Source organism: Ylistrum balloti, unplaced genomic scaffold (assembly GCF_031769215.1).
Source record: "Ylistrum balloti isolate Yb309-2 unplaced genomic scaffold, AGI_CSIRO_Ybal_v1 Utg370138, whole genome shotgun sequence".
Classification (NCBI taxonomy): domain Eukaryota; kingdom Metazoa; phylum Mollusca; class Bivalvia; order Pectinida; family Pectinidae; genus Ylistrum; species Ylistrum balloti.
Window position 1 is genome coordinate 425323 of NW_026782146.1, and position 13403 is coordinate 438725.

The window sequence follows — 13403 nt, forward strand, 5'->3', positions numbered from 1 at the left end:
ATGGAGATTAATAATACATTTAATTAACTAGTTTAACTTAAATGTTAAAAATAAAATTATGCTTTCAAATAAAGATATGTTTGGGACTTAAGTTACGAAATTACGATATTTACGAACTAGGTTTTCAAGATTGCCGTTTCCAAGGAGATTATTCCGCTGACGGAAGTTTACAAATCTATCGAACTCTCCTCTTATGGAGATTTAAAAAAGTAGTGGGAATTTCCCGCGAGATACTGTTGTGGAAAACAGCGCACGTGACAGCTGTCATTAGTTGGTAAAAAATACGTTATTTTAGCCGGCCGGTACGTAAATTTGTAGTTGGTAGCGTAAGTTTACTCTAGTCCCAAACCAGACTTTGGCAACTTTAACTGACAAGATATGACTAGGCATTTTTGACTGTTTTTTATCATTCATTTACATGTAATATTATGTATTGTTATAAAAACATCATATAACACTGCGGGTTGTTTCAATGAAACTGAATGATAAGTCTGATTTGACATAAACAAAACTTAAATCACCCATTACGCTGGACGAAGACCCAGTCATGACCTTTCAGATGTGTAGATTGTAAAAAAATCTTCACTCGTGTCATACCAGGGCACATTATATTTGTGCTGGTCATTTTTTGAGATCTACTGAAACAAATAAGAAGCATACATACTGGGATCGCCCACGTATATTACAGAGTGTGGAAGAGCAACGGTGGTCACAAGATTGTCACAGTGAGATAATGGTGTTTTAAGGGTCTTTATGAAATAGCATGCGAAGGAAAAAGAGCATGGTGTATGGCTGTTGATTAGAATCAAAGCTGCATCTTGTAAAACAAAATCTTGCAATTGTAGGCTCAGAGCACATGATCATGATAGGGCTATACTATTCACATACGTGTCAGGGCATAGGAAAGACTCCTGAGGACAAAAGAAACAGTGCAGGTTTTCTTTTTGTGTTATTCCATATTTGTATTAATGATGCCGCGGAAACTGGTGGAACGACTAAACACAAACACTGTTTTTTATCTGGTTATATTCTTGTCTCATACAAGGGGACAGGCGTAATATTATGTCTTTTGATCAAGATATTACAAAATGGGTTTCATTTATGAACTTCCTAGAAGATAGAATAGACACTTTTATTTGACAAACAATCCAATATAAACCACTTCCTCCAACGTTCCTTGAATACCCCCTATTGTGCGATTCTGTGTTCCTTGTATTCCTTGTATTGTAACACCACCAAACTGACAACATCAAACCAACACCACCAAACTGACATCAAACCAACACCACCAAACTGACAACATCAAACCAACACCACCAAACTGACAACATCAAACCAACACCACCAATGTCACATCAAACCAGCACCACCAAACTGACATCAAACCAACACCACCAAAGTGACAACATCAAACCAACACCACCAAACTGACATCAAACCAACACCACCAAACTGACAACATCAAACCAACACCACCAAAGTCACGTCAAACCAACACCACCAAACTGACATCAAACCAACACCACCAAACTGACATCATACCAACACCACCAAACTGACAATGTCAAACCAACACCACCAAACTGACAATGTCAGACCAACACCACCAAACTGACATCAAACCAACACCACCAAAGTGACAACATCAAACCAACACCACCAATCTGACATTAAACCAACACCACCAAAGTGACAATGTCAAACCAACACCACCAAAGTGACAATGTCAAACCAACACCACCAAAGTGACAATGGCAAACCAACACCACCAAACTGACATCAAACCAACACCACCAAACTGACAATGTCAAACCAACACCACCAAACTGACAATGTCAAACCAACACCACCAAACTGACAATGTCAGACCAACACCACCAAACTGACATTAAACCAACACCACCAAACTGACATCAAACCAACACCACCAAACTGACATTGTCGAACCAACACCACCAAACTGACAATGTCAAACCAACACCACCAAAGTGACAATGTCAAACCAACACCACCAATGTCACATCAAACCAGCACCACCAAACTGACATCAAACCAACACCACCAAAGTGACATCAAACCAACACCACCAAACTGACAACATCAAACCAACACCACCAAACTGACAACATCAAACCAACACCACCAAACTGACATCAAACCAACACCACCAAACTGACAATGTCAAACCAACACCACCAAACTGACAATGTCAAACCAACACCACCAAAGTGACAATGTCAAACCAACACCACCAATGTCACATCAAACCAGCACCACCAAACTGACATCAAACCAACACCACCAAACTGACAATGTCAAACCAACACCACCAAACTGACAATGTCAAACCAACACCACCAAACTGACAATGTCAGACCAACACCACCAATGTCACATCAAACCAGCACCACCAAACTGACATCAAACCAACACCACCAAACTGACAATGTCAAACCAACACCACCAAACTGACAATGTCAAACCAACACCACCAATGTCACATCAAACCAGCACCACCAAACTGACATCAAACCAACACCACCAAACTGACAACATCAAACCAACACCACCAAACTGACAACATCAAACCAACACCACCAAACTGACATCAAACCAACACCACCAAACTGACAACATCAAACCAACACCACCAAACTGACAATGTCAAACCAACACTAACAAACTGTTGCCATTAATCTTCCACCATCAACCATCAATACACTCCAAGTGGGTTTGTGACAATGTATCTTACAAGTGTTGTACAAGTACATTGCCCTCAAACAACCACCTTGACACATTATTTTGACTTGATTGGCAAAATTAAGGTTATGAAAAGTGTCAGAAATGTGAAACTGTTACAATATCTTGAAAATTTGTTTGTCATTGAGATATGTTAGTACTTTCAAAAGACCTTGAAAAAACATGAAGTAACTTGGATGTCAAGAGTGGAACCTTTTTATCTCAAAAGTGAAGAAAACGAAAATAAGAATTTTTGTTATCAAAGATAATGTTGTCAAAACAAAGTTAAAAAAGCAATAAAAGATGTTAAAATTTTGATTTTAGGTGAATGATGGCCTCACAGACGTCATTACCAGGTACTATACGTAAACTGGATGAGGTGGTTGTGAATAGAATAGCCGCAGGAGAAGTGATCCAGAGACCAGCTAACGCACTGAAGGAAATGATAGAAAATTGGTAAGTGGATCAGAGACTAACACTTTGAAGGAAATGATAGAAAATTGGTAAGCGGATCAGAGATTAGCTAACACACTGAAGGAAATGATAGAAAATTGGTAAGTGGATCAGAGACTAACACTTTGAAGGAAATGATAGAAAATTGGTAAGTGGATCAGAGACTAACACTCTGAAGGAAATGATAGAAAATTGGTAAGTGGATCAGAGACTAACACTCTGAAGGAAATGATAGAAAATTGGTAAGTGGATCAGAGACTAACACTCTGAAGGAAATGATAGAAAATTGGTAAGTGGATCAGAGACTAACACTTTGAAGGAAATGATAGAAAATTGGTAAGTGGATCAGAGACCAGCTAACGCACTGAAGGAAATGATAGAAAATTGGTAAGTGGATCAGAGACCAGCTAGCACTCTGAAGGAAATGATAGAAAATTGGTAAGTGGATCAGAGACCAGCTAACGCACTGAAGGAAATGATAGAAAATTGGTAAATGGATCAGAGACCAGCTAACGCACTGAAGGAAATGATAGAAAATTGGTAAGTGGATCAGAGACTAGCACTCTGAAGGAAATGATAGAAAATTGGTAAATGGATCAGAGACCAGCTAACGCACTGAAGGAAATGATAGAAAATTGGTAAGTGGATCAGATACTAACACTCTGAAGGAAATGATAGAAAATTGGTAAGTGGATCAGAGACCAGCTAACGCACTGAAGGAAATGATAGAAAATTGGTAAGTGGATCAGATACTAGCACTCTGAAGGAAATGATAGAAAATTGGTAAGTGGATCAGAGACTAACACTCTGAAGGAAATGATAGAAAATTGGTAAGTGGATCAGAGACTAACACTCTGAAGGAAATGATAGAAAATTGGTAAGTGGATCAGAGACTAACACTTTGAAGGAAATGATAGAAAATTGGTAAGTGGATCAGAGACTAGCACTCTGAAGGAAATGATAGAAAATTGGTAAGTGGATCAGAGACCAGCTAACGCACTGAAGGAAATGATAGAAAATTGGTAAGTGGATCAGAGGCCAGCTAACGCACTGAAGGAAATGATAGAAAATTGGTAAGTGGATCAGAGACCAGCTAACGCACTGAAGGAAATGATAGAAAATTGGTAAGTGGATCAGAGACCAGCTAACGCACTGAAGGAAATGATAGAAAATTGGTAAATGGATCAGAGACCAGCTAACGCACTGAAGGAAATGATAGAAAATTGGTAAGTGGATCAGAGACTAACACTCTGAAGGAAATGATAGAAAATTGGTAAGTGGATCAGAGACTAACACTCTGAAGGGAATGATAGAAAATTGGTAAGTGGATCAGAGACAAGCTAACGCACTGAAGGAAATGATAGAAAATTGGTAAGTGGATCAGAGACTAACACTTTGAAGGAAATGATAGAAAATTGGTAAGTGGATCAGAGACTAACACTTTGAAGGAAATGATAGAAAATTGGTAAGTGGATCAGAGACAAGCTAACGCACTGAAGGAAATGATAGAAAATTGGTAAGTGGATCAGAGACTAACACTTTGAAGGAAATGATAGAAAATTGGTAAGTGGATCAGAGACTAGCACTCTGAAGGAAATGATAGAAAATTGGTAAGTGGATCAGAGACCAGCTAACGCACTGAAGGAAATGATAGAAAATTGGTAAGTGGATCAGAGACTAACACTCTGAAGGAAATGATAGAAAATTGGTAAGTGGATCAGAGACTAACACTCTGAAGGAAATGATAGAAAATTGGTAAGTGGATCAGAGACTAACACTCTGAAGGAAATGATAGAAAATTGGTAAGTGGATCAGAGACTAACACTTTGAAGGAAATGATAGAAAATTGGTAAGTGGATCAGAGACCAGCTAACGCACTGAAGGAAATGATAGAAAATTGGTAAGTGGATCAGAGACCAGCTAGCACTCTGAAGGAAATGATAGAAAATTGGTAAGTGGATCAGAGACCAGCTAACGCACTGAAGGAAATGATAGAAAATTGGTAAGTGGATCAGAGACTAACACTCTGAAGGAAATGATAGAAAATTGGTAAGTGGATCAGAGACTAACACTTTGAAGGAAATGATAGAAAATTGGTAAGTGGATCAGAGACTAACACTCTGAAGGAAATGATAGAAAATTGGTAAGTGGATCAGAGACTAACACTTTGAAGGAAATGATAGAAAATTGGTAAGTGGATCAGAGACTAACACTCTGAAGGAAATGATAGAAAATTGGTAAGTGGATCAGAGACTAACACTCTGAAGGAAATGATAGAAAATTGGTAAGTGGATCAGAGACTAACACTCTGAAGGAAATGATAGAAAATTGGTAAGTGGATCAGAGACCAGCTAACGCACTGAAGGAAATGATAGAAAATTGGTAAGTGGATCAGAGACTAACACTCTGAAGGAAATGATAGAAAATTGGTAAGTGGATCAGAGACCAGCTAGCGCACTGAAGGAAATGATAGAAAATTGGTAAGTGGATCAGAGACCAGCTAACGCACTGAAGGAAATGATAGAAAATTGGTAAGTGGATCAGAGACCAGCTAACGCACTGAAGGAAATGATAGAAAATTGGTAAATGGATCAGAGACCAGCTAACGCACTGAAGGAAATGATAGAAAATTGGTAAGTGGATCAGAGACCAGCTAACGCACTGAAGGAAATGATAGAAAATTGGTAAGTGGATCAGAGACTAACACTCTGAAGGAAATGATAGAAAATTGGTAAGTGGATCAGAGACTAACACTCTGAAGGAAATGATAGAAAATTGGTAAGTGTTACAAATTTTGCACTGGAACATATTCATATTAGTTTAGGTTTTTGAAGTAGATTATACTCAACTGTATTGATTGTATGTAAGTGAAAGTTAGTTCATGTGAAAAGTAATTGCACTGGAAAATATGTTGGTGTAGTGATTTGTATACATTTGTTTGTAATACATTCAAACTTTTCTGAATCAAACATTTATGATTCAAATTTCTTGATGAATCAAATTTTTTGTCCAGCCTATTCAAATCACCCTGCGTCCGTGGTCCGTCCGTCCGTCCATCCATCCATCCATCTGTCGTCCGTCCGTCCGTAAACAATTCTTGTTACCGCTATTTCTGGGAAAGTACTGGATGGATCTTTCTCAAATTTCATATGCAGTTTCATATCATAGTTGTGCATTGTACCTTTTTTGGACGGATTCCAATTCAAGATGGCCGACACGTGGCTATCTTTTATTTTGAAAGTAAAAGTTTGTCACCGCTATTTCTGGGAAAGTACTGGATGGATCTTTGTCAAATTTCATATGCAGGTTCCCCTTGGTCTCTAGTTATGCATTGTACCTTTTTTGGACGGATTCGAATTCAAGATGGCCGACAGGTGGCCATCTTTGATTTTGAAAGTAAAAATTTGTTACTGCTATTTCTGGGAAAGTACTGGATGGATCTTTGTCAAATTTCAAATGAAGTTTCCCCTTGGTCCTCAGTTGTGCAGTGTACCTTTTTTGGACTGATTCGAATTCAAGATAGCCCACAGACGTCCATCTTTGATTTTGAAAGTAAAAGTTTGTTATCACTATTTCTGGGAAAATACTTGATGGATCTTTCTCAAATTTCATATGCAGGTTCCCCTTGGTCCCTAATTGTGCATTTTTTCCTTTTTGGACTGATCCGAAATCAAGATGGCTGACAAGCAGCCATCTTGGATTTTGGGAGTAAAATCTTGTTACCACTATTTCTGAGGAAGTAGTGGATGGATACTTCTGATATTTCATAGGTATTGGTTTCTCTTGGTCCCTAATTGTGCATTGTACCATTTTTTGACTGATTTGAAATCAAGGTGGCCCACAGGCAGCCATCTTGGATGTCAAAAGTAATACAGTAGTTTGTTATGGCTGTCACAGGATCCTTCTCAAATTTCATATTTAGCTTCCTCTTGGTACCTAGTTAAGCATTGTCCCATATTTAGAATGAACTGAAAAACAAAATGGCCTATAGCTCTCCATCTTGGATTTGAACAGCGAGTAATTGTTTTATGGCTATTTCTTACCTACATGATCAGTCATTCTCAAGTTTCAGATTTTCTAAATTAAGTAAACATTGAAAAATACACTGTTTAGGGTATGTATACTAAACCATGCAATGAATTGAGTTAATGGCATATGGGTTGACACATGAGAAGTAACAGAAGAATTGATTTATTAAAAATGTCAATAATTCCTAATGTTTAAGTGTTGGTGTTACAAAAACATTAATGTAATAAAATAAAATATAAAATTTAAAATTTGATAAAAAAAAAAAAAAAAAGTAGTTTTAAAAAACTTTGAACTTTTATTATACTTGTTGCGCTCTTGTACATGTGCATCATTTCATCATCATCATCATCATCATCATCATCATCATCATCATCATCATCATCATCATCATCATCATCATCATCATCATCATCATCATCATCATCATCATCACCATCATCATCACCATCATCATCCATTTTGAATTTAATAAATATACAACTTAATAAAGGGTGTTCATTTTATCACTATATCCCTATAAAAATATCTTGTGCCATCATTGAGTACATTCAATGAAGACCAGTTCATGAACATTTACAACACCTGTAACAAAAAAAAAAAATAAACAAATCTTCAAGAACTGAAAACAGATCCTCAAATGGTGGCTGCCAAGATCCCTCTGGGATCTCTTGTTCCTATATATTACTACTAACTTACCTTCTTATGAATCAAAGTTTTTTAAATCAAACTTTTTGAGGTGCCAAAGTTTTTAAGCTATGATAACATAGTCATTGATACCTTATGGTGCGAACAAATCATTTACCTGTACTGTGCCGGTAATTTCACCTTGTGACAAAATTTCACACATTTCAATGGAGAGCGCTACCTGACAATAGGATTATAATAGCCTGCAATCTGGCTCTCTGTTGTGAGGTTAATAAATGACTGGACAAGCCATGATATTTAATCAGAGATAATGGGACGCCGTGTGATGTTCACCTTCACAATTGTAGGCATTTAGTTAGATCTAATTTATGGAATTTTGAAATCAGTTGGAGGAAATCATTTGTATGATGATTTTACCCATTCCCAAAATGTCACTTTTCAATTTTGAGAAGAAATATGAGGATTTATATGTCAATCATGCGTTCTCCTATTAATTCACACTAGCCGTTTTCAGAACATTGGCAAACAATCTTGTAATCTCTACGACTGAAGATCTGTGATGTTAGTGCTGTCATTTCTGGACAGAATACATTATGATATTAATTAACATGTGAAGCCCGTTTTAATTCAACTCGTCATTTCATTTTAAGGTCGACTATATATTCGTATGACTATAAATACATGTGTGACATGAAGGAATGATTTCTTGATGATTTCTATATCAAGTTAGGTTTTGTTTTCATGAATGAAAATGTTTTGTTTAAAAATGCATCTTTTCATTTAAACTTGTGTTTTGGTATTTCTTGTGTTTGCTTGGGTAGAAACATCGTGTCAACAACTAAATATAGTCATGAACATGAAAATGTAGACATAACCCACCACGAATGATTCAAAGTTTTTTTGGCAGTCCCTTGTACTTCGGAACATTGAAGTTTGACAGTTTTTATATAAGATTTAGGTTTGTAGCAAACATTGAAATGTATCCTACATACCTTATGTGGGATACTGAAATTTGGTTTCTGGTGTTTCATGTAGATCTGAATTATAATTTTGTTGCAGAGATTTTCATCAAGCAATGAAAGATGTTGGTAAAACTTCAGTAGATTTTGTCACATTAACATTCTAAAATCAAAAGGATCCATTCATAGAACAAAGCACACTTATTATATTGATTAAACTTTTGTAAGTTTGTAGCAAATGATCTAATTGATATGATAAGTCTATATCTAAATTTCTGACTCTGTTGTGGGCTTTGTTCATTTTTTCAAGTCTGGATGCTAAAGCCACCAATATTCAGGTAACAGTGAAGCAAGGAGGACTGAAGCTGTTACAGATTCAGGACAATGGCACAGGTATCAGGGTAGGTATATCTGTGTATCAGGGTAGGTATAGCTGTGTATCAGGGTAGGTATAGCTGTGTATCAGGGTAGGTATAGCTGTGTATCAGGGTAGGTATAGCTGTGTATCAAGGTAGTTATAGCTATGTATAAGGGTAGTTATAACTGTGTATCAGGTTAGGTATATCTGTGTATCAGGGTAGGTATAGCTGTGTATCAGGGTAGTTATAGCTGTGTATCAGGGTAGTTATAGCTGTGTATCAGGGTAGGTATAGCTGTGTATCAGGGTAGTTATAGCTGTGTATCAGGGTAGGTATAGCTGTGTATCAGGGTAGGTATATCTGTGTATCATGGTAGGTATAGCTGTGTATCAGGGTAGGTATATCTGTGTATCAGGGTAGGTATAGCTGTGTATCAGGGTAGGTATATCTGTGTATCAGGGTAGGTATAGCTGTGTATCAGGGTGATACTATTTAAACTTGAAGGGTCAAATTGATTGAAATTTTTAAAATCTTTCACAAATATTATAGAACCAAATACTCTTCATGGATGGAAATATAGCGTGTTTTACCAATATAGTAAATTTCATGATCCCAATGTCTCACATTTCTCCCTGGGGAGAGACTGAAACTTACAATAGTTTACATAGGAAATTTGCATTTTTGATCATAATTTGTTTATTTTCTGTTGGAAATATTTTGTACTTTGTTGAAATTATTAGTACAGGATGACAGTTTGATGGGGTAGATACATACATTGAATTACCTCCCTTTACCTATACTGTGAAAGTCTTCAGTAACATTTTGTGATAGGAGTTACTATACTCGGCGTCAATGAAAACGCAACACCTTTAAATTACTGTCAAAATTTACCAGTTATAGTTTTGAATACAATATTTAATAAAATACCTAAAAGTTGATTATGTCCATAACAAAATTCACTCAATGCAATCAGCACTACATCATGGGAATACTTTGATTTCCGGTGATTAATGTCCATACCCCCAAAATCAAAATTACCACGTTCAATATCTAATGTGGCCACCATTTGCAGTGACACAAGCGCGGCATATTCGAGGCATTGACCGATAAGGCGTTGAATTTTGATTTGAGGAATGTTCCTCCACTCTTTCTGAAGAGCGATTTCAAGCTGCCGACACGTCTGGGGCTGTTGTGGTCGCTCTCTCACAGCCCTACCCAATTGGTCCCAAAGATGCTCGATCGGACTAAGATCCGGGGAAAACGCGGGCCACGGAAGGGTTGCAGTGTCTGATGTTGAAGGTAGTCTGTAGTGATACGAGCGGTATGTGGTCGTGCATTGTCCTGTTGTAATAACGCTACATTTGGGTGTCCAGCAAAGAATGGAACAACAGCAGGAGTTAAGACCTCGTTGATGTAGCGCTGTGCTGTTAGATTGCCGTCAATAATTACTAGAGGGGTATGGTATACAAAAGAGATACCTCCCCACACCATCACACTGCCCCCGTCCCACCTATCCGTTTCTGTTACACAGCAGTCCAAAAACCTTTCACCTCGACGTCGCCACACTCAAATTCTACCGTCATTTCCTCTGAGGCGGAATCTCGATTTGTCGTTGAACAGGTCGCCAGCCCACCGACGTTGGGTCCATCCTCGGCGCAGTCTTGTCCAATTTAGACGAATTTGACGGCGAATTTGAGTCAATTCGTTTCCCCTAAATGGACGGCGCGACGCCAATCCGGCTGTGCGAAGGCGATGGCACACAGTACTAGCTGACAAATGTCTGCCATGACTTCCTATCGTCTGTCTAGCCGTTCTTGTCGTGGTTTGAAAACGATCTCGCAGGTGACTTAGTCGAATGTAACGGTCCTGGTTTGGCGTCGTCACTCTCTGTCGCCCCGGACGAGGTCGATCTCTCACGGATCCGGTTTGTCGCACTCATTCTGCCAGTCGATTGATTGTGGAAGCAGAACAACCCACTCTCCTGGCAACTTCCCTCTGAGAAAGCCCTCCTGCCAGCATACCCCGAGCTTCGTGTCTTTCATTGTCTGTCAGTCGAGGCATTTGTAGCAAATAATGATGACAATTTAAAAAATTGATGACGGAAAAATGTCTGCCTGTAACTACATTGTTCACTATAGTGACTGAGCAAGGATATAACGCACTTTAGAGCGCCAACATGCAAACTCATGCTTTTACGACAATGCCCTGTGGTACGACAAGGAGTTGATATTACTCGACCATTATTTGGTTAGTTTTGTAGTGCATTGAATTGTGGCTAAATACAGCAGAATAAGAATCTAATCCTTGTTGTGAAGAATATATTATGTCCAAAATTTTAGTCTTGCGTTTTCATTGGCGCCGAGTATATAGATACCCTCTTTGTATAGTGTTATAGGAGTGATGCTTTGTTATTTATACACAAATTTCACAAGTCATAATAAAGATGGACTGAGTCTAAAGCCAGTCTTTTTTTGTTGTATAGAAAGAAGACATGTCTATTGTTTGTGAAAGGTTTACAACAAGCAAACTTCAATCTTTTGATGATCTCAACTCCATCGCGACTTATGGATTTCGGGGAGAAGCCTTAGCGAGTATTAGCCATGTGGCCCACGTAACTATAACAACAAGAACAGCTGATTCTAAATGTGCCTTCCGGTAAATATAGAGATCAGAAAAGGAGGACAGGTATTGTCTCTAAATCTATAACAAATCAAGTTCCTGTGTTCCTGGTCATCTTGGTGAATTGCTATTTTACAGAAATATTGAAATTCTTTATACATTGATCGGGGAAAATCGGGGAAAATAAAAGGGAATATCAACTGCTTGATTGATGGTCTCGTTTAAATTTTGATTTTAAGATTTTAAAAAAATTCATGATTATATTAAAAAAAAAGAATCAACATACTATATCATTATACACAATTGAGTATGAGGTTTACATACGGCTCCTAATGATTACTGTGAAATGATTAAATTCCTGTTGGAGGTTGATTTTCATTAATTTTGTGGGTACTTGCAGTCAAGGCATTCATATTACAGTGAACTGTGAAAATAAGTATGATTTATTGAGCTATCCTTACCAAAGTGTCCAGGAAACAGTAATGAACAGTAAGCCTCACATTTAAATTTTACAGCAGAAAGTCTGTATTGGTTATTAGTGTATTTCTACACTATACATGTCCACATGACCTTTTGTTACAGAGCTCAGTTTATTGATGGGAAGCTAAAGGAAGCAGTGAAGCCATGTGCAGGAAACATTGGAACTCAGATTACGGTATAGAATTATTAACTCTGTTCATATAGAAGACATTCATCCCTAGTTGTGCCTTTTTATTCCTCTGCTGTTCGAACTGCACACGACTATAGTTTGCCTCTCCATCCACCTGGGGGCAGGTAGGGGACATGTATTATGGTTCAGGTAGGGGACATATATTATAGGGGCAGGTAGGGGACAGGTGTTGTAGGAGCTGGTTGGGGATATGTATTATGGGGGCTGGCAGTGGACATGTATTGTCGGGACAGGTAGGGGACATATATTATGGGAGGTGTATATCTTGAGATGGCTGGTAGGGGACATGTATTGTGGGGGCTGGTAGGGGACGTGTATTGCTTCTGCCATACTCACTATGCTGGTTTATTTTCATGGTTCCATGGATGACAGATAGTCATTTTGGATTTTTAATTTGCAAGTTTGTAATCTTTATTTCATGAAAAGAATTGGATGATCAGTTTTCAAATTTCATCTGTAGGTTCCCCTTGTTCTGTAGTTGTGTTTTGTATATTTTTGGGACAGATGAGAGAATCAAAATGGATGACAGGTGGCCATCTTGAATTTTGAATTTGAATAATTGTTATTGCTGTTTCTTAAGTATTAGGTAAACAATCTAAAGATCATATGCAAGTTCTCCTTTGTTACTACTTGGGCATATTTGATTTTTTTGAACTGATCTAAAAATGATGACAGGAATCAATCTTAGAATTTGATGTTGTTAAGCCTTTGGGACTGAGAACGAAATTGTTCAGATAACTGATATTTTCTGTCTTGTGATGTAAACAACAGATAAAATACCAACAGTATCAACAGAATCTTAATTCACACTCAAATTACATGATATATTGGCAAAATATTAACAACATACATCCCAGAATAAGTACAAGGAGATTAAAACCCGATGTTCCTGAAGGATAAGTGTTTTCTGCTTCATTGATGACAAATAGG

General features: G+C 37.7%; 1 protein-coding gene across 2 annotated transcripts in view; it reads left to right on the forward strand.

Moving 5' to 3' along the window:
• Window positions 1-249: 249 nt before the first annotated feature.
• LOC132550642 (DNA mismatch repair protein Mlh1-like) overlaps window positions 250-13403 on the forward strand; it is a 106385-nt gene continuing 93231 nt past the window's right edge. For both annotated transcript variants that reach the window (XM_060214733.1, XM_060214734.1), the window contains exons 1-5: window positions 250-302; window positions 3064-3195; window positions 9136-9226; window positions 11667-11839; window positions 12386-12458. In XM_060214733.1, the coding sequence (XP_060070716.1) occupies window positions 3068-3195; window positions 9136-9226; window positions 11667-11839; window positions 12386-12458 (465 nt within the window). In that variant the 5' untranslated portion in view covers window positions 250-302; window positions 3064-3067. The remainder of the gene's footprint in view (window positions 303-3063; window positions 3196-9135; window positions 9227-11666; window positions 11840-12385; window positions 12459-13403) is intronic.